This window comes from Podarcis tiliguerta, assembly GCF_965153285.1.
Source record: "Podarcis tiliguerta genome assembly, chromosome: 2".
Taxonomy (NCBI): domain Eukaryota; kingdom Metazoa; phylum Chordata; class Lepidosauria; order Squamata; family Lacertidae; genus Podarcis; species Podarcis tiliguerta.
The window spans coordinates 15,036,413-15,061,530 of record NC_139535.1 but is presented as its reverse complement, the minus strand read 5'-3'; the positions used below and the strand labels follow the sequence as shown (position 1 = coordinate 15,061,530).

The window sequence follows — 25,118 nt, the reverse complement described above, 5'->3', positions numbered from 1 at the left end:
AGAGTCATAACTAGACAGACAATACTGAGCTAGATGGAGTAGCAGTCTGAGCTGATTCAAGGCACTTCCTTATGTCCCTATTTCATGGCGGAACTCTCCATCAAGGCTCTGCAATGCAGAGTTAAAAGCTGAACACAGGGCTGCCTTGGAACATTATCTCCAAACTTTTCACCTGTGTTTTTGCAGAACACCAACTATGCCCACGCTGGCATGGAATTATGCTCCAGGTTGGATGGGCTGGAAACATCGTCCTGGTGGCGGCAGTGATAGTGATGGGAGTTTGGGGTAAGTATCATAACGTGAGATTTGTGCAAGACTTAATAATGAACTTCCCTGGGGCACTGGGTGCCCAGGCACCCACAAAATTCCTCATGAAGGTGCCAGGCACCCACAAATTTCGGTGCCATGGCCGTGCATGCTGCAGAGGGCCAGTCCACTGTCCCTCAGACCTTGTGGGGGGCCGGACTATATTTTTTTTTGGGGGGGGGGATGAGCGAATTCCTATGCCCCACAAATAACCCAGAGATGCATTTTAAATAAAAGCACACATTCTACCCATGTAAAAACACCAGGCAGGCCCCAGAAATCACCCAGAGATGCATTTTAAATAAAAGGACACATTCTACTCATGTAAAAACACACTGGTTCCTGGACCGTTCACGGGCCGGATTGAGAAGGCAATTGGGTTGGATCTGGCCCCTGGGCCTTAGTTTGCCTACCCATGATGTTGACTATGGTCTGCTAAGGAAACATGGCCATTTAAGAGAGATAAACCAATTTGAAAACCTCGTGATAAACAAACAGAAGCAACAACTTCTTAGTAAGATATATAGCAGAATTAGGAGCGTGGACATATCTAAGAATTCATACCCATGTAATTGTGACAGAGAACTGAGGGGGGAAATGTCTCAGAAGAAGTAGACATGGATGCACCCACATATCCTACAGCAGACTGTGCACAAATTTAAAATAAAGATATACAGATTAGTATTCCAGTGGTACCTGAGACCTGTATGACTTAATCCATGGATAGGCAAACTAAGGCCCAGGGGGCCGGATCAGGCCCAATCGCCTTCTCAATCCAGCCCGCAGATGGTCCAGGAACCAGCATGTTTTTACATGAATAGAATGTCTCCTTTTATTTAAAATGCATCTCTGGGTTATTTGTGGGGCATAGGAATTTGTTCTTTTTTTCTCTCCAAGATATAGTCCGGCCCCCCACAAGGTCTGAGGGACAGTGCACCTGGTCCCTTGATGAAAAGGTTTGCTGACGCCTGACTTAATCAAATATACAACAACACAGTTTAGATATGGTGGAGGTGCAGAGCACCAAATCAGAAAGTGCTTTATATATTTTTGGGTCTAGCTATAACATAATGATTTTTGGAAAACTGTAATAAATTAATTAAACTTACAACAGGCAAAAACATTGCTTTTAAGTTTTGAATTTTATTTTATGCTGTTTTGCTTTATTGTGATTTTTTAAAACATAATTGTTATTTTACATTGGTGATTTGCTCATTTTACAGAGCTGCTTTGAAAGGATTATCCATAATGATTCTGAAATAAATAAATATCTCGGCCCCTTGCTGTCTTTGGAAGGACAGCTTGGTATTTGCAAAGCATCTTTACGAATCCCTGTGGAAGTCAGCAGAGCAATTTCACCCAACCTGGTGCCCTCTATCTTTTGGACTAAAACTCCCATCATGGCCATGCTGGCTGAGGCTGCTGGGAGTTCAAGACACCTAAAGGACCCCAGTGTAGAGGGCGCTGTGGAGGCTGCTCATCAGCCAGCAGTACTATCAAGCTTTAAACTTACAACATAGTAAAAAAATATCTGCCTAAATCTTTCTCCTCCCCAGTTATAAATAAAACTCCACAGGATCGTGAAAAACAGGTTAAAGCATCTGAATGGTCTCCAAACACAACTCAGTACTGCCCTGCAGGATGTGAAGGAAGCAAAGCATCAGAGGATTTCAGGTCTACTCTGAAACAAAAATTGTGTGAGACGGGTAAATTCATTTCATAAGTTACTGCGACATGCTTATGCCTTTGATCTGCCTCTGCTACGCTTTCCAAGTAAACTGTCATTACTAAAAAAATAATAATATTCTAAATGTATAATGACGCCTAGTGCTCAGCTCCGGAAAATGCAGCCCTGAAAGAAATTTTCAGCTGAAGTACAATAAGCCCACAACTGATACAGGGGTGATGTTGTGGGGATCATGCCTAAAGCCAGAATTGCATATAGTCAAAGCACTAAAGTCACTTTTCTCAAAACCCCCGTCCCCTGTATTTTATTTTTTTGCCACACGTGGAAAGCTGAACATGTTAAATGTGTGTAAGTTATGAGCTTACTGCACTGGAGACTTTCTATTACAGTGGTGCCCCGCAAGACGAATGCCTCGCAAGACGGAAAACCCGCAAGACGAAAGGGTTTTCCGTCTGCAGAGGCGCTTCACAAGATGAATTTCCCTATGGGCTTGCTTCGCAAGACGAAAAATGACGAAAAATTTTGAATTTTTTTCCCGCTCCAAAACCCCTTTTCCTGAAGCGCTAAGCTGCTAAAAGCATTTTAGCAGCAAAACCGCTAATCCCCCACCCCTTAAAAAGCCGTTTTTAGCCCTTAAAATGTCAATAGCGCTAATAGCGCTACTCCGTCAATGGGCTTGCTTCGCAAGATGAAAAAACCGCAAGACGAAAAGACCCGCGGAACGGATTCTTTTCGTCTTGCGAGGCACCACTGTATTTTAACATTAGGTAGGGCCGGCCCAAGACATTTTACCATCCTGAGGCAAACCACAAAATGGCGCCTTCCCCACCAGGGAAGAAGGGGTGTTTGAAGATCTACTTTGGGAACAAGGGAAAGAATCAAATCAACCTTACCTGAGAGGTGAAGTGGGAATCAAAGGCTGTCATGGGGAGGGGGAGGGAAACCCTCTGAATCACACTGGGTGCAGGTAACAGATTAGAAGACCCCAGAGGGCAGCCCCTGCCATTTCCTTCCAGTGGGGAAGACTAGTATTGCGTCCTATTTGTCAAGAGGCAGCTGTAGAGAGGGCATTGCAGTGTGATGCCGAGGAGCCATGAAATCCAGCCTCCAATGATCATGCCACAGTCATTGTAGCCACCACGGTGGCAACAGTAGTGGGCAATGTATCCTTGGATGCTAGATCTGCTGCACTTATGGATCCGACCACCTGAGGCAGTTGCTTCACCCTGCCCCATGGGTGGGCTAGCCCTGAAACACACATGGCACACAATGTAAGATTAACGCCTTTTCCTGCCCGAAGGATTTATATTCTGCGTTAGACGGAGGGAAAGGGTGGAACCTGGCATTTGTACTAAGAATAAACTTCCCGCAATCTCATTTGATGAGTTTTCAGTTTCTCTGCATTTGTTCTAGAGCAGCCTTTCTCAACCTGTGGGTCCCCAGATGTTGTTGGGCTACAACTCCCATCACCCCTAGCTAGCAAGGCCAGAGCTCAGGGATGATGGGAGTTGTAGTCCAACAACATCTGGGGACCCACAGGTTGAGAACCGCTGTTCTAGAGTCACAGGCTCTATGGGCGCAATCCTAACCCCCTAGTGTTTATAACGGGGAAGGAGAGGTCACTAGACTGGTGCAAAAGGCCTTCTCCACCCATCTCCCCACTGCTGATAGTGCAGCAAATCACAAACTGCTTTGAAAACATAGAGAATTGAACTTAACACGGGAAAAATGAATAACTGAGGGGAGGGAGAAATGGAACAACTGCTTATATGTAGCCCTACTCCCAGCCTGAGGTTTGGCTTGCCCTGTGCATATCTGTTTGCTGAGCTTCAGTTCTTTGAAACTGACAGAATGCCATACATTTACTACTAAAACCACCAAGACTTCTGTTATTCTCCAGATAACAATCAAAAATATGCAAATAACATCGTTCTGCAAACTGCTGCGAGAAATCTGCTGCAAGAGCGATCGTGAAGCTGAAGGGCGAAAGACTCGCCTGAAAAGTACAGATTGTGTGAGGTATAAATCCAAATTAAAAACAATGGGAATTTCTCTTCTTAGGGGATGGAAGCTGCTACCTGTGCCCCATGCAGTGGCGTCTGCACAAGAATAAATGCTACTGGTTTTCTGAAATAATTCAGTCCTGGGAGAAGAGCAAGGAAGACTGTGTAGCCAAGAGGTCTCACCTAGTAATAATTGATGATCAGGAGGAAAAGGTACAAAATATTCAATCCAGACAAGGGATTTTTACTCTTTCACACTTTTATCTCTGTTACAGAATGTTTACTCTTTCGCCCTTATTAGTGCGTAAGCCAGCAATATGAAGGATCGCTGTCAAAATTAGTATACACTACACCATAGTTTCGAAGGGGCACTGAAGTACGTATGGGGAACGCTCATGCTTTGAGATCCATCTGTACATGTGACTAAGCATCATAAGAGGAACCCAAGTGATCAGGGCAAAGGCTCATCTGAGTCTAGCAGTCCGTTCCCACAGTGGCCAACCACATCCTTACAAGGAAGCATGTTGCAGTAATCTAGTCAGGAGGTTATCAATGCATGAACGGCAGTGCCTTAGATGGGGTAAGATTCAAAGTATTGCTAAGGAGATCAGGCCATCAGTGCAAGCATCTTTGCTTGCCTAATGGAACTATCTCGCCCTCTCCTCCTCCTCCCCCCATGTGATGTTCTGGGGTTCTCCTGACCCCCAGAGCCAATTTGGGGGAGGAATGTGGGGCGCCAGGAGGAGGAGAGGGGGACATTCCCATTGCACAAGAGAGAGTCATTGCGCTGACACCTACTAATGAGGTTATTGTGGGAATGTTGAGGAAAGTAGGAGAGGATATATTGATTAAATATTATCCCTCCTCACTAGTGAGTAAGCAGCAGAGCACATTTCCTTGCACATTGCTGGAAGCAAGTTGATGGATTTGTTAGAATCATTTAAGTTAAGTGATCCAGTCTGGCTTGCCCAGTCTGGAATGTTCCTGGTAAGTTTCCCCTCCTAAAATAATAACAACACAACAGTCATCTTTAAAAATAAGAGTAAATTTCACCTACATTCAGTTCATAGTGGTAAATCTGAAGGCAGGCTTTATCTTGTGGTTACAGTTACATTTGGAGAGCAAAGACGTCTGAGCTAGGCCTCAGACTTTCTACCTTGTAGCTTCCATCCTCTGTAAGGATGAGCCATGGAAGAGCCAGAAGAGGAGTCCCAAAGGAGAAAATGGAAAAGGGGAAGATGGCTGTGTGGCTAGACCTTTTGTATGGTCTGCTAGGGTCGTGCCCATCTACCTGGTCACACACAGGGGGAGGAGGCTCCAGAGCAGGTATGACAGGAAGTCCTCCCTGTCTGGAGCAACGTTCTCCGGTGTGTCCACTCTAGGCAACAGGAAACGTTGCATTTGACTGCTTCAGTGAGGATACATCCCAAAGCTATTTGGTTGAATCTGACCCATTAGCCAAAGCTGATTTACCAGCCAAAGCTGATTAAAAGGCACTCCTTGCCACAGAGGCCACCTGCACCTCAAGTGACAACAGTGGATCAAGATGTAGTACCTCCAAGCTACATACCACTGGTCTATTCCCTGGATCTGAGAACCACTAACCCACAAAGCCTCTGTATTCCCAGGGCATAAACTGCGGAGAGGGTGTTGGGGGGAAATATCAAGGAGGCGGCATCCTTGTCCTCATATCAACCTGAAAGGGGAAGCCCAAAGAGAAGTTCCCTGTTATGTTTCTTCTTCAGGGCTGCCTCCTCAGCACCAAATTGTAGGCGGCAGACTGCTGGACTAGGCAACCAGCAATTTCTGGCTCCATGACCTAGGATTGCCCACAGCTGCAAAAGAATTTAAATTCTTCACACTCAAGCAATAGACCTCACTGCAAATAATAATAATAATAATAATAATAATAATAATAATAATAATGGCATATGAGGGCTTTCAGGACTTGTGAGGGCAGGTGTATGTGCTAAGACCTATTCCCCAGCTCCCTGTCCACCACACAGTAAGATCTTTGCCTGGGGTCCACATCCTGTTTATGCAGTGGTTTTTTCTGGGGGGGTGCAGGGGTACTCAGACCCCTAAACATTTTGTGAATCTAAGTTTGGCCTCATTGAGGGGCAGTATTTCAATACGAGCAGGAAAATGAGAGTACCCCTAAACATTTTTTAAGAAAAAAGCACTGTGTTTATGTAATTAAATCATATTTTATAGGAATTCATCCAGGAAAAAGGGAAATCAATATGGATTGGCCTTATCGTGTCATCGACAAAGAAGAAATGGGTCTGGACCAATGGCTCTTTGTTAAAGGAGAAATTGTGAGTACTGAAACACCCGTGTAGGGAAAATTGTGCAAATCAATAGTTTTGCATGATGAACTTGCAAGAAGAGCTATGAAAAGGAAAAGTGTAGAGGTTACCATGTCTATACACTTCTTAAAGGTACTGTAGCTCTGCTCATCTTTACTACACAAAGCATACACCTGAAAGACTAAGAGCGCAATCCAAAATTGCTTCTTGATACATCAGCCCTGTTGAATTCAGTGGGGTTACCTTGTTCAACACTTTCATTTTTTTTCATTGTCTTATATTTCTGTTCCATCTTTCTTCCATCATGGAAGATGCCATTCCTACATCACATGGGGTTTCCAGGCAGTCATTTGTCCAGGTATTGACCAGACCTTGACCTGCTTAGCTTCAGCAAGACCTTCGGGGCATACTGAGGAATTTCAATGTACAGTCATACCTCAGGTTGCGTGGCGAGTTCCCGCCCCCTCCCCCCCCCCCCCAGGATAAATAAAGACACAAGACACCATAATTTAAAGGTTAAATGGGCGAATTAGGCCACAACTTTATTGAATTCAGGAATGAGAGGCATTGGCTTAGGCATTGGTCCTATCGACTATCCGGCTCCAGCCCATTTGCTGGAGACACGGGAAGGGTTAACACCATAGAGGGGGAGTCTCCTGCTGAGGCACGTCAACTAGGAGCTCCCCCGGGTCACCGCTCTGGGGCGTGCCTTTGGCCCACACCTCCACAGACTTCGGACAGGGCCACGCCCCCCGGAGTCCTTTATCGGACCACCCTTCGTTCACGTGGGGGCTAGCCAGCAAAAAGAGGGCGAATCCCTCTCGCGGGGGGGAGCCCCCGCTCATGTGGGGGCAGGCGTGAAGCCCGCAACCCCACCTCCTGGGCAGGCCGGAAGTGGCTTTACAGCCGCTTCAGGTTGCGTTTTTTTTAGGTTGTGGACCACCAAAACCCGGAAGTACCGGAACGGGTTACTTCCGGGTTTTTGTGGTTGCGCATGCACAGAAGCGCTAAATCGCGCTTTGCGTGTGCACAGAAGTGTCAAATTGCAACCCACACGTGTGCAGGCACGCAGACCCGGGTTGCGAACGCTGTGGGTTGCAAACGTGCATCCCGCATGGATCATGTTCGCAACCCGAGTGTCCACTGTATACATACACTGACTGCTGTTTCATTCCTTCTCGCCACAGATTTACAGCAGTGCAGCCTGAGGAAGGCAACTGTGGTGCCCTTCAAGACAAAGAAATCTATCCCGAGCTGTGCAGCACACAGCTTCACTGGATTTGTCAGAAGGGATCTGTACTCCTTTGAGTATCTTCATGTGTCCCCATTCGTAATTAGCAACACAGTCTCCTTTAGACATCTTGTTCTCCGTACTAAAGAAAACTCTCATGGACCTTCTTGGTGGCTGCCCCCAGACCTTGGAACTCTCTCCCTAGAGAAGCCAGACTGGCTCCCTCCTTGTTGTCCTCCCGCTGGCAGGTGAAGACTTTCTTGTTCCAACAGGCTCTGGAGAACTGACTGCTTCTAACGAAAGGACTGGTGCCATGCTGTTTTCATTGTGATCATTTGTATGGTTTTAATAGATTAAATATATGTATATATGTAATTTTAATTCTATCAGCGCTTGTTTATTTTAAATTGTTGTTTTTCTTATTTGTTTTTAGCTGTTCTTCTTTTTCTCTGTAAGCCGTCTCGAGTCCCTGTCAGGGGAAAAGGCAGGGTATGTATGTATGTATGTATGTATGAATAAATAAATAAATAACAATAATAATACAGTCGTACCAGTGTGGTGTAGTGGTTAAGAGCAGTGGACTTGTAATCTGGTGAACCGGGTTCGATTCCCTGCTCCTCCATATGCAGCTGCTGGGTGACCTTGGGCTAGTCACACTTCTCTGAAGTTTCTCAGCCTCACTCACCTCACAGAGTGTTTGTTGTGGGGGAGGAAAGGAAAGGAGAATGTTAGCCGCTTTGAGACTCCTTCGGGTAGTGATAAAGCGGGATATAAAATCCAAACTCTTCTTCTTCTTCTACCTCTGCTTACGTATCCCTCTGGATACGTAAACTTCGGTTTGTGAATGCGGCAAACCCGGAAGTGTATACTTCTGGGTTTCACTACGTGCACATGTGCAGAAGCACTCTATTGCGAGACGCTCATGCACAGAAGTGGTGCCTCTGCCTATGGACTTTTTGGGTTGCGGAAGGACCCCCAGAATGAGTTAGGTTCATATCCGTAGGGTCCACTGTATTATAACAACATAAAATAGCCTTCACATGACAAGGACAGCAACACCATACAGGAGACAAGCAATGTTTCCTCTTCTTGTTCATCTCTCTTTGTGGTCTCAGCATCTTATGGATGTGAATCCCCATTACAGTGGCAAAGCGATGAGAAAAACTGGGCTTGGTGGATATTACATTCATCAAGAGTTCTTAGATAGGAGTACTGTGTCTTTTGGAACAGAGTCACCTATTATAGTGACTTTTTGCACACCTCGGAATAAGATAACCACCCTAAACACTGATACCTAAATTAGGCTATGCTGCTATGCCATCCCAGTTGAAAAGGACCAATGCTTTCCCCCCTAAAAAATAGGTGCTGGTTCTCACCATGAAGTTGTTACAGTAAGTGTCACACTTTTAAACCAAAATAAAAAGAGGTGCCGGTACTGTGTGCCCTTGAGTAGCCCATTAAAAAAAGCACTGAAAATGATTGTTATGTTTCAGGTAGGAAACTGACAGGCACTTTCCTACGTTCTTTTCTAAATGCTCATACATTGTTTTAAACACCCTCCAAGTGTCACCCCCCTGCTCATTCTGCTCAAACCTCTGCCATTGTTTAAAATTGCCACTTTCCTCACTCAGTTTCCCCACATCCCAGCAGTACTTGAACCTCTTGTTTAAAACCGCTGGTGTTGTGCAGCCCACCTTCTCTTTTGCTCCCCTCCCCCACCCTGACTTCATGCAAATCAAGGATCACGGCAAAGCTTTACAAATCCTGCAATGCATGATGACGGCCTTACATTTTTATGTATATAGGAAGATAGATGTGTGCTGCAGCAGCAGCAGTAGTAGCAGTAGTAAGAATGTTGTCATGCTGCAATTCGTATGGCCACCAGCAGGTGGCTATGCAAACTGCAGCATAGCAACAGAACAGTAGACAGCTGGCCAAGGCAGGCAGACAGATAGAGCAAGCACTCTTATTAAATAAAATTAAATAATAAATAAACTAAATAATAAATAAATAAAATAAACATTAAATACAAAATAAAATAAAATAATAATGCTCACCCAAGACTACCACCAGAATGACAGTCACAAAGTCTGCTACTCGGGGGTACTCTCATGTCATCAGGGAACCTAGGAAGTATATGTGAAAGAGTGAAAGATATTGTATTGGCCTGAATATAAGCCGCACCCAAATATAAGTCGCACCTTTAAAATTAAGGGGGGGGGGAGAGAAAAGAAAAACAATACCCAAATATAAGCCGCTCCCTTAAAATTCTTCAGGCACTCACACCCATTTCGTGTTACCGTATGTCTGTTTCAGCCGCGATATCGTAAAAGTCCATTTTCGTAAGTTCGCGAATTTAAGCCACACTTTAACTTTTCATGGTCAGAATCTGGGGGAAAAGTGAGGCTTATATTCAGGCCAGTACGGTAATTTGTGAACTTGAATGGCATGAGTTAGGGATGGAGGAGAAATGTGATTCAGTTGATACTGAAAAGTGAACCTGTCAAATTTGCACAACAGGAGAACCAAACACAGCTATCCTTCAAATTTCGTACTGCTCTGAATTTTGCGTAAGTGGCAGGCCATGTCAGAACTAAGCAGGTTTCACTTGTTGATTTAATAATAATAATAATAATAATATCTTTATTGTCATTGCCCCCTTCGGGGACAACAAAATTACTTGGCTGCTCCATAAAAACACTAATTAAAAAAATATACTAAAATACAGCAAAGGAGATTTATTGTTCAGACCAAGCAATGGAGGGAAAGACATTCTTTTAGGTAACTTGGTAACTCTATGGAGGGTTATATGAAAGTACAGTGGTACCTCTGGTTACGTACTTAATTCGTTCCGGAGGTCCGTTCATAACCTGAAACTGTTCTTAACCTGAGGTACCACTTTAGCTAATGGGGCCTCCTGCTGCCGCCACACCACCAGAGCACAATTTCTGAAAGTTCTTAACCTCAGGTACTATTTCTGGGTTAGAGGAGTCTGTAACCTGAAGCGTATGTAACCTGAAGCGTATGTAACCTGAGGTACCACTGTAACCTTAAATGTCTATCGTGGTGGCTAATAGGCAGCCATATCCCTTAGCATAGGTGTGGTTTGGGCCTGGCAAATTAGATAACATCACCTATCTCTCTTTCGTTATAGTAAGTGCCCTCATAAGTTATCCAAACCTGGATTTGACTGTAAATTTGCAATATAGATGACTTATAGTGGCACATAAGACACCCACTAAACCATTAAATACTGGGAGGAGGATGTAGAAGACTAGTGGACTGGTTAAATAAATTTGGGCTGCAATTTTATGCCTAAGTGGGAGTAAGCACCACTGAACAAAGTAGTACTTACATCTGAGTAAATATCCAAAGGAGAAGTACATGGAAGCAACTAACTGTTAGGAAGCAGCCTTAGCTCAGTCCAGACTATTACTCCAGCTAGCTCAATATTGCCTGCAGCTTCCAAAATGTAGACAGAGGTTTTTCCTTACCCTACCTATAGACACTGCAGATTTATTTACAGTGGTGCCCCGCAAGATGAATGCCTCGCAAGACGGAAAACCCGCAAGACGAAAGGGTTTTCCATCTGCAGAGGCGCTTCGCAAGACGAATTTCCCTATGGGCTTGCTTCGCAAGACAAAAATTGACGAAAATTCTCGGGGGGGGGGGGTTCCGCTCCAAAACCCCTTTTTCTGAATCGCTAAGCTGCTAAAAGCATTTTAGCAGCAAAACCGCTAATCTCTTAAGCCTTAAAAAGCCGTTTTTAGCCCTTAAAGTGCCAATAGCGCTAATAGCGCTACTCCGTCAATGGGCTTGCTTCGCAAGACGAAAAAACCGCAAGACGAAAAGACTCGCGGAACGGATTCTTTTCGTCTTGCGAGGCACCACTGTATTTATCTCCTACATTTATAGTTTGTCTTTCCTCGTGGAGCTCAGGGTTTCCCCCTCTGTTTTAATCCTTACAACAACAATGTGAGGTAGGTTAGGCTGAGAGGGAGTGGTTGGCTCAAGGTCACTGGATTTGAACTCTGGTCTCACTGGTCCCTTCATGAAGCAAGTGTATTTCACAAAGTCTTCAAGCTCTTGCAAAAAAAAAAAAAGTTTTCATTTAGTCCTCAGTGCAAATTATTTTAACACAGGAAGTACGTTGTTTCCCACGTCTGTGATCAAGTCCTTCATATGGTGAAAAATATGAGTTTGGCCTTGATTCCACAATTCCCTGAGATGAGACTTTAGTCTGTGTTTCCCATCACGTTGGTTCCTTGGGGACAGCCTGATCATGAAGCAGAGCAGGAAAATGGATTCGGGTAGCTGTGGGAAGAAGCAAATCAGCACCACCAACCAATCTTCCCTTTGCATTGTTTTATTATTGGATCAGCTCACTTATTGACGTATTGGTTGCATGGTTTTGCTGGTTGAGTCACTTACTCTGTGAGGCAAGTCAATACACACACCCCTCCACCTCAGATCAGAGCGGGATTCTCCCGGTACTTCCCTTGCCCTAACCAATTGGATGCTCCGCTGGGCAGCTCCACCCCTTCCTATTAAAGCAGCGACAGGCTAAGTCCCTCCCTTCGCTGCTTTACATACTTAAAGGGCTAGAGTCCTACCACCGCCCCTCTCTCTCTCCCTTCCTCCCTCCCCCTCCCAGGCACGCAGGACAGAGCCAGCTGGCCGCCTCGGTGCCTCGCTCGCCCCCACCCTGAACTCGAGCAGAGTCGCCCATAGCAGCAGTGGCGTAGCGGGGGGGGGTGCAAGGGGGGCCAGCCGCACCGGGCGCAACATCTGGGGGTTAGGGTTAAGGGGGCGCAAATCCACGGGTTAGGGGGCACAAATACACGGGTTAGGGGGTGCAAATTATTTGCCTTGCCCCGGGTGCTGACAACCCACGCTACGCCACTGCGTAGCAGAACAGCCTGTGGCGCTCCAACAGGCTCTTCCCCGGACTCCTAATCTCGGCACCGGACTCGCAGCCAGGCACCCCTGAGAGCCCGGCACCCTGGCTCCCTGCACCAGTAACGCGTATGGTTAAGATGGCCATGATCCTGAGAGTACCTAAGAGCCTATCTTAGCTTCACTGTCACATCATGCCAACGTCAGCAGACCTACCAGCATGGGAGGACTATTGCATTTCTCTGTTAGCGTTGCAAGGAGTTGGCAACGAATGCTGGGGCTCCCTGCAGAAAGTGATGAGCTAGGTTTTTCTTTGCTCCTCCTCAGCTCAAATTCCAGCCATCACCTTTCACTTTCTCATGCCTTCTGGTGGCTTGGGCTTTGCGAAACGAAGTCTGGAGAAGATTAAGCAATGCAATTTGAGAAATAAACATTTTGCAAGATGGGGGGTGTGCCAATAGGTTTCCTCACAGAGAGTGTTGACATTTAATGTAGTTCTTCACCTCTGAGTTCAGTGAGGGAAGAGAACCAGTGGTGGAGTCTCCTTCTTTGGAGGTCTTTAAGCAGAGGCTTGACAACCATATGTCAGGAGTGCTCTGATGGTGTTTCCTGCTTGGCAGGGGGTTGGACTCGATGGCCCTTGTGGTCTCTTCCAACTCTATGATTCTATGATTCTATGATTCTATGAGTGTGTTAACTGGGCTTGCTGAACTGGAGTCAGTTTGGCTCAGTCCAAAGGTAGTATAAATAGCACTCACTCTGTTGAAACCCACAATTTTCCAGGCAGACTACAGTGGTACCTCAGGTTAAGTACTTAATTCATTCCGGAGGTCCGTTCTTAACCTGAAACTGTTCTTAACCTGAAGCACCACTTTAGCTAATGGGGCCTCCTGATGCTGCCGCTCCGCCAGAGCACGATTTCTGTTCTCATCCTGAAGCAAAGTTCTTAACCCGAGGTACTGTTTCTGGGTTAGCGGAGTCTGTAATCTGAAGCATCTGTAACCTGAAGCATCTGTCCCACTGTATAAATATCTCTTACTCCGTTGAAATAAGAGGGAGAGGGAGCAGCAAGTGGCCAACATTTGTGAGTAGAGAGGCCTGAGAATTTCAGTGGGAGAGGAAATTACCAGTCATGTTCACTTATTCGTCCTAGGCCCGGAACAGAAATAAATCCAGGAAATATAGCTGGTGTTCGTAGGTGTTGCTTTCAGACTGCAAGCTTGTTTACTCCTGCTCCTGAGGGTAGGACTCGAACCCATGGCTTCAAGGGACAAGAAAGGGGATTCTGACTAAACATCAGGAAGAACTTTCTGACAATAAGAGCTGTTCAAAAGTAGAACGGACTCCCTGGGGAGGTTGTGGACTCTCCTTCCTTGGAGGTATTTAAGCAGAGCTTGGATGGCCATCTGCCATGGATGCTTGAGTTGAGATTCCTGCATTGCAGGGGGTTGGACTAGATGACCCTCGAGGTCCCTTCCAACTCTACAATTGTATGATTCTATGATATCCTCCCTTCCTCCCAAAAAGCAATTAAATGGGGCAAACACACACACACATATTTAAAACCATCTTTAAAAGCGTGTTAAAAGTAATTCCAATGCGGACTGGGAAAGGTCTAGCTTTAAAGAAAGAAAGCTTTAAAGAAAGCTTGTTGAAAGAGGCAGGTCTTCAGTAGGAGCCAAAAAGACAACAGAGGAAGCACCTGTCAAATACTCAGAGAGGGAGGGGATTTCAAAAAGGTAGCTGTCACAATAGTAAAGACCCGATTCCTGCATTGTGCAGAACATCTTAATTAGGACTTCCTAATAAGATGATGGGACACGGGTGGCGCTGTGGGTAAAACCTCAGTGCCTTGGATTTGCCGATCGTATGGTCGGCGGTTCGAATCCCCGCGGCGGGGTGAGCTCCCGTCTTTTGGTCCCAGCTCCTGCCCATCTAGCAGTTCGAAAGCACCCTTAAGTGCAAGTAGATAAATAGGTACCACTTTATAGCGGGAAGGTAAACGGTGTTCCGTGTGCTGCGCTGGTGCAGGTTCGCCAGAGCAGCTATGTCACACTGGCCACGTGACCCGGAAGTGTCTCCAGACAGCGCTGGCCCCCGGCCTATAGAGTGAGATGAGCACACAACCCTAGAGTCTGACAAGACTGGCCCGTACGGGCAGGGGTACCTTTACCTTTAATAAGATGATATCAGCGATCAATTGGGTATATAAGGGGAGAGATGATCTTTCAGGTATCCTGATCCCAAGCTGTGCAGGTCTTCATACACCAAACTTCTTAGCCTACCAGCGAATTGTCAGCTTTCTGTGTATTCCTTTCACAATACTGCAACCTCCCACTAGATGGCAGCTGTTTGTACTTTTTCTGTTGGTACTATTTCTGTCTCCAGAGTTCCAAGCGGCTCCTTAGGTGACCTGATTATTATGAGAAATGATGCCATCGCATTACTTTCTTAGATACTGGGCACCAAATTGGGTGCAGCAGTCCGTTTGCGAAGCTGGTGAAGGCGAGGGTTGTGCTCCTTCTTTGTTCTTCTGAATTCCCTCTAAGGATATTTCCATCGACTGGCATCTCTTGGTTTCAAAAGAGGAAGAAGAGACTTTTTCTACTGCGTGATTTCTGCAATGCTTACAAGACTCCTCCCGGCGGATTCTGAACAGCAAGCGACTTGCTCCCTTGAGGGGAATAAAACTTTGGGGAACTCTCACCTAAACCTTTGGTGAGGCGTTGGGACAGAGTCCAACCAGGTAAAGGAGCAAATGGAAACTTTTATTATAACCTCACAATTCTCCCTGGATAGGACCTAGCACTGAGTCTCCCGTGTGTTTTGTTTTTATTGTTAAAATTCAAAAGGAAGCCCGGCTGCTAGAGATCAATGCACCTCCTGTCCTATCATGGCAGGTGTGTCCCATTCTGAAAAACAAAAACTATGTTAGCAGGTTTGAAAAGGTGCTGTAGTAAAGGATACATTTGCAAAGCTTCTTTTCTATTATATTCATTTGCATTGCATTTCCTTCTTTCCTCATATGCCTTTTTTGTTTTCCTGATTGTTGTCTGATATGAAACTCAGTGATCCCAGGCAGTGCTTTTTTTCTATAAAAAATTTTTTTTACGGTTACTCTCATTTTCCTACTCATATTGAAATACTGCCCCTCAATGAGGCCAAACTTAGATTCACAAAATGTTTAGGGGTATGTGTACCGCCAGGAAAAAAGCACTGATCCCAGGGCATTGTTCCCTGAAATTGTTTGGTGGCTGGTTGCTATGATACAATACAATAAAAAGGAGTTGAAACAATAAGCAGAGAGTTACGCCCTTAATCGCCTTTCCACATTTGTTTCGTTTCCTAGTTGTCAACATGCTGGCCCTGTTTGATTTTCTGCCAAACCCTTAATGCGCCACTGATGGGAAGAGATACTTTCGATTCTTGTAACACAGCTGCTGCCCTGCTGCAACTCCTAAACACTGCATGTGGTTTAATGTTCATCTTGTGTTTGCTAAACTTGCCATATAAATATACTCTTCCTTTAAAGCAGAGAAACAATGCTTTTATTAATTTGTTTGTTTATTTAAACCCTACCTTTCTGCGTTGCGGGACTCAAGGTGGCTTATAGATAATTTAAAAAAGGAACTGCTAAAAACATAGAAAAAGCAATCATTAAAAACAATTAAGAATTGATAGGATTAAAACTATCTATCTATATATACACACAGGGGCACCATCAGGGTGGCCAAGGGGCCAAGGAGGGGACTGGGGCCCCTCAATATTCTGCGGGGATGTTTGCACATCAGGTGCGCACCACACATGCAAGTTGTGTGGCGTGTGTGTGTGACATGTCAGCATGTTGCAGCACGCACATGTGACATGACCACATTGCTGGGTGCTAGCCCCCTCAAGTGTTTGTTTGTGTGTGTGTGTGTGTGTGTGTGTCCCCAGAAAAAAGCATTGTATATATATTTTGTGTGTGTGTTAATAAAAATTAAAATAACACAGCACCAGCCTTTCATTAGAAGCAATCAGTTTTCCAAAGCCTGTTGGAACAAGAAAGTCTTCACCTGCCAGCAGAAGGACAACGTGGAGGGAGCTAGTCTGGCTTCTCTAGGGAGGGAGTTCCAAAGTCTGGGAGCAGCCACCAAGAAGGCCCTCTCCTGCATGCCCACCAGGTGGGGCTAAGGATGCAGTTCCACAGTGGGAGGGGACAAAACAGAAACTGAAGACCTACCAAAGGCATAGGCAAACTCGGCCCTCCAGATGTTTTGGGACTACAATTCCCATCATCCCTGACCACTGGTCCTGTTAGCTAGGGATGATGGGAGTTGTAGTCCCAAAACATCTGGAGGGCCTAGTTTGCCTATGCCTGACCTACCATCTCTCCCAATGCCCCAAGGTCCCCCAAGTATTAGTACTGGAACCCATGTTTTTTTAAAAGTGATTTAGAGTTAGGAGTGAGCAGGGAGATAGCTAGCTTTGCTGATGACACCAAATTGGTAGGGTGGCTAGAAGAAATAGGGATTCTATGGAGATCCAAAATTTTAATGCTCATGCAGTGTAGGCTAAAGCAGAAGATCCTAATTTCACAAATATGCTAACGGGGTCTGAACTGGTGGTGACTCACTAGGAACAAGATCGTGGGTTCGTGGTAGAGAGCTTGATGAAGATGTCGGCCCAGTGTGCTGAAGCTGTGAGAAAAGTGAATTCCATGCTAGGACTCATTAGGAAAAGGACTGGACATAAAACAGTCTATATCAGGGGTTCGACGGTGTTCTCGAAGCTACAAACATTAATCTGACCAAACTGCGGGAGGCAGTGGAAGACAGGAGTGCCTGGCGTGCTCTGGTCCATGGGGTCACGAAGAGTCGGACATGACTAAACAACAAACAATATCAGGGGTTGTCAACCTGGTCCCTACCGCCCACTAGTGAGTGTTTCAGGATTCTAGGTGGGCGGTAGCTGAATCCTTCTTCCATCGAGCGCCAGTGGGCGGTAAGGAAATTTTACCCTCAAGAAAGATGCATTAGTGGGCGGTAGGTATAAAAAGGTTGACTACCCCTGGTCTATATAATGAGTTGTACAAATCTGTGCTGCAAGTACACTTGGAATAATATGTACAGTTCTGGATGCCTCCTCTAAAAAAAGGGGTGTTATATATATGTAGAAAAAATTCTTCAAAAAAGAGCCAAAACATTTTGGTTTTTTTGCCCCCCCCCAAAAAAAAAAAATTGCATTGATTTTCAAATTTTTACAAATTGGTCTGTCTATTTATTTATTTATTCCCCAGCCACTCTGGGTGGCTTCCAACAAGAAATTAAAAATATATAAAAACATCAGTCATTTAAAAACAAGTTGAATGAATACAACTTAAAAACAAAATTAAAATACAACATTAAAATATTGAAACAATAAAATATTAAAATGCAGCCTCATCACAGGAGGAGAAAGGGACAGCTTCAAGGGCAGCCCCGCGTAAAGCGAATTACAGTAGTCAAGCCTGGAGGTGACCGTGGCATGGATCACTGTGGCCAGGGTGGGGCGGGAAAGTAAGGGACCAACTGCTTGATGTGGTGAAGGTGGAAAAATGTCGCCTTGGCTGTTGCTGTAACCTGCGCCTCCATGGAAAGGGAGGCGTCAAGGATTACACCCAAACTCTTAACGGAAGGCAATGGCGCTAATTGTGAAGGACCTTTCTTTCTAGCCTTATCTGATACTAGGAGCATCAGGGACACTGCAAGAGTCAAATGACAGCAGGAAAAAAGATTTTTTGTTTTGTGAAGCAATTGCTTGGACACAAAGGCACAGACCAGCTCATGCTCGGAGTCTGCCCACCTCTTTCGGGTGGGCCAGCCTTTTTATACCCTTTAGAATGCAAGAAAACACGTTTTACAAGAAATGGCTTCACATTTAGCTATCGTTTCTTCCATAAAATGACATTTCCTGTATTTCAGTTCGCCTCCTCCTCTTCAGCCTCCCCTTGCCTCCGCTTGTCTGTGGTTACAATAGCACACATTCAGCCTTGCTCTCTATGTGCCTAAGCACACACATTCCTCTGAGAGGCCCAAAGAGGTCTATCTTCACTGTAACATCTGAAAGAGGAGAAAAAACTTGCTCTTCTGGCTGGTTGTAAAAACCTCCAGGCCTTAAAGGAAGGGGTTTTTGGGATAACATATAAGAGAGGAGAAAATGCCTCAAAGAGTTTTTGGGATCATATATAGAACAATATTCTTATGGCCCTTCAATTGGGCCCCCTCAAGAGAAGGGAGTTGGTCCCTCATCCCTATGCCATCCCGACCCAGCCAGAGGACCTCTGTCTTCGAAGGATTTAGTTTCAATCGGCTCCCACGAAACCATCCAGGCACAGCTTCCAAGCATCTGGTCAGTGTGTCTGGGGCTGAGTCAGTGTGGCCATCCATCAGCAGATGTTATTACATTACAATATATTTGCTTTTTAACTTAATTCATTTTCAGACAACTATCCATCAATTGATTCCTGCATGTATATTAAGTTAACATTTCCAGTTTCAACAAGGGAGGTTACTTATCAGATTGTCAATCCCTGCTAAATCTTTAATTAAGATTAACTAACATAAAATAAAACAACTTCTCCTTCCTTCTGTGTGTGCAGAGACATAACAATCTTCTTGCTGCTCAGCTCCTTTGTCCCAGATCCCACGTAACCTGTAGTCCTTTTTCCAAAATGTTAAAGTGAATGCAGCAACTGGCCTACAGTGGTGCCTCGCAAGACGAAATTAATTCGTTCCGCGAGTGTTTTCGTTATGTGAGTTTTTTCGTCTTGCGAAGCACCACTGCATTTAAACACTGACAACAGCGGGGAGGGGCGGGGAGAAGCAGGACAGCTGCCACAGCCGGTACCTCAGACTCACCCGCGCGTTGTGGCCACTGTGCAACGCGGCTGCTGGAGGGTGGCGGGGCTCAGGAGCGCAACTCTGGCTGCAACGGCTCTCTGAGAGGAGCGCGCGAGGGCGGTGGGCAGCGGCGCGAGGCAGCCGGAAGGTCGGCCGTCAGCCGGAAGGTCAGAGGGAGCGGTCGGAGCCATCAGCGGGAAGGTGGGAGGGAGCCGGAGGAGCTGTCAGCCGGAAGGTGTGAGGGAGCCGGAGGAGCGGGGAAGCGAGCGTGCGTGCAGTGACCGTCACCATGACACGAGAGGCAGGGCCGTTTCGTCTAGCGAAGCAAGCCCTTAGGAAAATCCGTCTTGCGAAGCACCTCAGAAAACGAAAAACCCTTTCGTCTTGCGAGTTTTTCGTCTTCCAAGGCATTTGTCTTGCGGGGTACCACTGTATGTGGAAATATTACAACATTGGGGAGTTTTACATTTGGGGGGAGAAGCATAAGATTAGGCAAAGAGTGAAGAAAGTGGAAAGATTTTCCACCCTTCTCTTAATACGAGAAACTTGGGCCATCCAATGAAATGCCAAAGAAATCCCATGGTGCCTGGTTAAATTGTGAAATTCTCTCCCACAGGAGTAATAGCCACCAAAGTGGCTTGATGAAATGTAAACAAATATTGAAGCATGTTTTAAGCACTGCAGCTATATCGTCTACGAATTTGTCTAAGAAAAGAGGGGGAAAGAGGGGGAGTGGAATGGTGTGTGGGGTGGGGTGGCGGTGCTTCTATTCTTCTACTTAGAGTATGTGTGGGGTTTTGTGTCAGCATCACTTGTGTGGGTTCTCTTACTATTCCCTTGTGGTATTTCCTTGGTGGTGAGAGAGGTTGGGGATGGTCTAGGGGTGCAGTTGGTTGGCTTTGATTGGCTGTAGTGAATTTTTTTTTGTGGGTGTGTGGGTGTGTTTGGATCAGGTTAACCAGTATGTTGTCACTAGATGTCTTGTTGGGCTGTGTATTTGATCAAGGTGAACCATTTTGGGGGTTTTGATGACATCTTTTAAAACCATTGTTAGCTTAGAGGACGAGTCACCAAGAAGTTAGGCAAGAACTAACAAATTAGCTATACTTCTTGGTGAGACGTCCTCTAAGCTAATAATGCTTTTAAATTATCTCATTAAAAAATCACAAATGTAAAACAGGGACAGTTAAAAAGAAAGAAAGCGAGGGACAAGGGTTAAAAAGAGGGGCTGCCCCAAGGAATAAGGGCAGTGGAAACCTTTCTCATTCTGTCTTTTGGTTTAGTCTGTTAAAAAACAGTCATATATGGACATGTGTGGTTGTCTTCATATGTGAGTTGTGACAAAAGGTTTCTAGATGAGTCGGTTGTCACCCACAATCAGAAATAGCGAGAGGGAGAACTAAGTCATTGTGAAACGGAAAATCCGCCCCACTTCACAGTGGGGAAGAGATGTGGTGGACCGCGTGGCTACCCACTCTACTTTGGGGGCAGGGGACTTAGTCCCCTGTTGCCTGGGGGATCCGGCCATGTCAGTGACCAGCCCACACCGATGAGAACACCAGAGGAAGCTCGAGTTGGTATGCATTGACGGGGCTCCCCCTTCCAGTAGTTTACCCTTACTGGACTCTCTGTGCATCAGGCAGGAGTCAGATATCGTCAGGTCCATTCAATGCCTAAGCCAATGCTGCTCACATTCTGTAATCAATAAAGTTGTGGCCAAAATTTGCCCAATAACATTAACCTAATATCTGTGTCCTTGTGTGAGTTTTTTCTCAATGCAGGTGTGGCTTTAGGGTCTTGACACGCAACTTGACTAGCTTAGTTCTCTATTTTGGTAGTTATTCATTTATAGAGGTGTTTTAATTCATTTATATGCCACGTTTCTGAATGTAAAAAAAACACAAAACTTCTAATGCAACTTACATATTAAAAGAAAGTATATAAACAATGCCAGTATAACCAACCTTGAAAATACAAATAAATCAATTAAATAACAGATTGTTCATTAAAAAAAAATCAGAAGTAAAAGGTCCCCACATCTGAATAATGTTGCCTATCTAAAAGCCACCTGAAAACATTTTCACGGGTTGCTGAAATGGTTTGAATGTGGTGGACTTGCCGACATCAACAGGTGAGGCGTTCCAGAGCTGTGCAGAAAAAAAAATTCCTCTTCTTCCCACCAATCTCACTGTCTTTGGTGACAGTAAAACAAGAATGGTCTCTGTGTAGATCTTTGAGAGCAGACAGGACAATGTGGGTTGAAAGGGTCTTTCAGCTGACTTGGGCCTTGACTCCCCCGATGAACCCAGTCTAAAAGAACTCCCAAGCTGTGGATGTGATCTTTCTGTGGAAGGTGGGGGTCACCCCATCTTGGACCAGCTGTAAACCAGCTGGGAGTTGGATGTGATGGTTTGTACTTGGTGCTGGGAGGCAAACACAGGACTGGGATCTCATTGGTAGACCATCCACGCCACAGCTCAACTACCTCCCTGAGCTGCCAGAGGCGGTCCCTGGCATGGTGTTGGAAAAACCAAGGACATTAGTTCTGGGTGACATCCATTTTGATGCTGCCTTAGCTAGGCCAGCATGGACTTCATGGCAGTCGTGACAACCACAGCGCTGTCTCAATGCATCATCCACACAGTGCATAATGCAGGTCATCCCCACTAGATCTAATTTGCACTACAGAGGGTATTAGAAGTAGTAGTAGTAGTAGTAGTAATAATAATAATAATAATAATAATAATAATAATAATAATAATAATAATTTTTTATACCCTGCCCATCTGGCTGGGTTTCCCCAGCCACTCTGGGCAGCTTCCAACAAAAGATTAAAAATACATTAAAACATCAGTCATTAAAAACTTCCCTAAACAGGGTTGCCTTCAGATGTCTTTTAAACCTTAGATAGTTGTTGAATGCTTTGGTATCTGATGGGAGGGCGTTCCACCTGTTCTCCTGGACAGGTGTTTGTGTGACTATTACTCTGTTGTCACAGAAAAATCTCTCCCTGGTTTCACTGTGTGATGTTCAGATGGAAAGCACCGTCAATACAGTGGTATCTTGGGTTACAGACGCTTCAGGGTACAGGCACTTCAGGTTACAGACCACACTAACACAGAAATAGTACCTTTGGTTAATAACTTTGCTTCAGGGTGAGAACCGAAATCGCGCGGTGGTGGCACGGCAGCAGCAGGAGGCCCCATTAGCTAAAGTGGGACCTCAGGTTAAGAACAATTTCTTTTTTCTTTTTAAAATAATCTTTATTAATTTAAATTACACACATATACAAAGAATTTACAATCTCACACACATATACAAAGAATTTACAATCTCATACTACAAAAAGAAAATTAAAGAAAAAACAATTAAGGAAAAAGAAAAAAAGAAAATACAGAAAAAAGAAAGAAGAAAGAAGAAGAAACCTAAAAGTACATCCCCTTGGCATCTAATGGAAGGGCCTTGCACTTCTGCCAAGAAGGCCCTCTGTGTGGTGTTTGAAGGGAACACAAAATAAGATACAAAGGGGAGGGATCCCTTGTCTTGCACGAGGGCTGAAGGAGAGTTGCGGCTAGGACACTTCTGAGAACTTGCCTGAAAGAGTGGAGTGGCAGGGAGAGGGAAGGAGGGAGGGAGGGAGAGGGGAGTGCCTACTGAGTTTCCTCTCCAAGCGGAGAGGAGAAGCCGAGGCTTGACTTTCCGAGCGACTGCTTCTCTTTCGTGTTGAGGCTGAGAACTTGGCAGCAACTTCTATACTCTGTGCCCAACTTCTATACGGCACACCAGTGTGGATTTCAGGTGACCTTAAGAGGTTGGATAAATTTCATCCCTTCTGAGGTCATTATTAGGACTTGCAAACTCTGTAAAATATGAAACAATATGTTGTGAGCTGGGAATATTGCCTTTATCAGTAAGAGCATGGCTGAGGACCTTGAAATATTGGATCTTCCTCCATTATAGAGCCCTATCCCCGAATTCTCTACTTTACGATCTTTTAAGTGATAGTGCAATCTACAATCTATCATTGATTTGTAGGAGAAAACTGGATTCAATAGGGCTCACTCTAACTGACTTTGAAATCTCTGATCCAAAAGATACATGGGAAACTATCAGGAAGACTCTTACAGAAAAAAGTGTTCTCACCATGCTTGAGGTTGCAAAGCACAGCATCTGCTCTCCTATCCACTTAAATCTCCCTTTGTGTAGAGATTTCCAAAAGGGATACATGACAAATCTGAAGAAACATGAATCGTGTAGGCTGTTTATGTTGGCCAGATTTAACATGTTTCCCTCGGTGGTAGTGAGAGGAAGATACTTAGCTATCCCAGAATCAGAGTGTCTCTGCAGATGCGGAAGGCAGGAACCCGATACTCTAGAGCATATATTTTTTTTCCTGTGATTTTGGCAGTTATGCCAGAGGACAATTATTTGAGGGCCTAAAATTTAACAGACAGATTTTTACACAACCAACTGTTCAGGACCTGCTGGCGGACAGCGATGATCACGTTACTTTGGTGGTGGCTGAATTTTTGAGTGCTGTCAATGAAGAAAGAATGGCCCATGATAAAGAGACTTAGTGGTTGTTAATGGTAGGTGATGTTGCTGTGTTGTATTATACTATCTATGTACATCGATTTAGTTTTTGGAGTTAAGATTAGGACTGGGATAAATTGTGTTCGCTGAGCCCGTATTTTATACAGTCTATATATGATGTTTGTATGTTAATGTGCGGTGTGCTATGCCTAATAAAGGATTTTGAATTGAACTTGGCAGCACCTCGCAGGACAGGACAGCGCAGAACGGGAGCAGCGGGAAATTATGCGCCAAGTTCTTGCCGGAGCCTTGGAGCTGGCAAAGAACCCGAAAAAAGCTGGTCAGGATGGAGAGAGAAGTGAGAGGAATGAAACTAGCCGTCTTCGCAAATTCTTTTTGGGACAGCCAACAGGCAACGAGGCTGGAACGAATTAGTGGTACCTCAGGATAAGAACAGTTTCTTTTTTCTTTTTTAAATAATCTTTATTAATTTAAATTACACACAAATATAAAGAATTTACAATCTCATACTACAAAAAGAAAATTAAAGAAAAAACAATTAAGGAAAAGGAAAAAAAGAAAATACAGAAAAAAGAAAGAAGAAGAAACAGATTTACATGCATAAAAAACCTTAATCTTCCTAATTAATGCTTAAATAAATACTTAAATAAAAAAGACTTCTGACAAAATGAGTCTTCCAATCATTTTCATTGTACTGTTTATACTGTCGTTGCTTTTTTCACACAGTTTTATATTCTTTAATATTGTTCCCGTCTACTCCACGAACGGTATTTGTTGTGTTTACAAGTATCACTCAGGTTCTGCTAATATGATGTGGTTGGTACAATATGATCTTATATAATCCTTAAATATTCTCCATTCTCCAAATATTTCCTGGTTCAATACTCCTCTAACTCTTCCTGTGAGTTTTGCTAGTTGTAAATATTCTAACATGAGTATCTGCCAATCTGTAATTGTCGGTATTGTTTCATTTTTCCACTTCCTCGCCACAAGAATTCTTGCTGCTGTGGTGACATACATGAACAGTGGTCTTATGTCTTTTTTTTTTAATTTCTAATGGTAAAATGCCTGAAAGAAAGATCTCTGTGGGTTTTTTTTAAAAAAAAAGTGAATCTGAATAATTTCTTGAATTCATTATAGATATTATCCCAGAATTCCCTAATGATTGCACAAGTCCACCACATGTGGTATTATGACCCCACATCTATTTTGCATCACCAGCAAGTCGCTGACCCTCCTATATACATTTTTGCTAGTTTCAAGGGTGTATGA

General features: G+C 44.6%; 3 protein-coding genes across 3 annotated transcripts in view; 2 read left to right on the top strand and 1 right to left on the bottom strand.

Moving 5' to 3' along the window:
• LOC310670882 (killer cell lectin-like receptor subfamily B member 1B allele C) overlaps positions 1-8,080 on the top strand; it is a 38,840-nt gene extending 30,760 nt beyond the window's left edge. Inside the window, exons 3-7 of the mRNA XM_083426709.1 lie at positions 187-285; positions 1,863-2,012; positions 4,055-4,209; positions 6,211-6,314; positions 7,493-8,080. Coding sequence (XP_083282835.1) covers positions 187-285; positions 1,863-2,012; positions 4,055-4,209; positions 6,211-6,314; positions 7,493-7,613 — 629 coding nt within the window. The 3' untranslated portion in view covers positions 7,614-8,080. The remainder of the gene's footprint in view (positions 1-186; positions 286-1,862; positions 2,013-4,054; positions 4,210-6,210; positions 6,315-7,492) is intronic.
• LOC310670884 (C-type lectin domain family 2 member D-like) overlaps positions 1-25,118 on the bottom strand; it is a 291,130-nt gene that overhangs the window by 100,692 nt on the left and 165,320 nt on the right. The window lies entirely within an intron of this gene.
• LOC310670889 (early activation antigen CD69-like) overlaps positions 14,854-25,118 on the top strand; it is a 54,282-nt gene continuing 44,017 nt past the window's right edge. The window contains exon 1 of the mRNA XM_083426724.1: positions 14,854-15,178. The gene's annotated coding sequence lies outside the window, so the exon portion shown is untranslated. The remainder of the gene's footprint in view (positions 15,179-25,118) is intronic.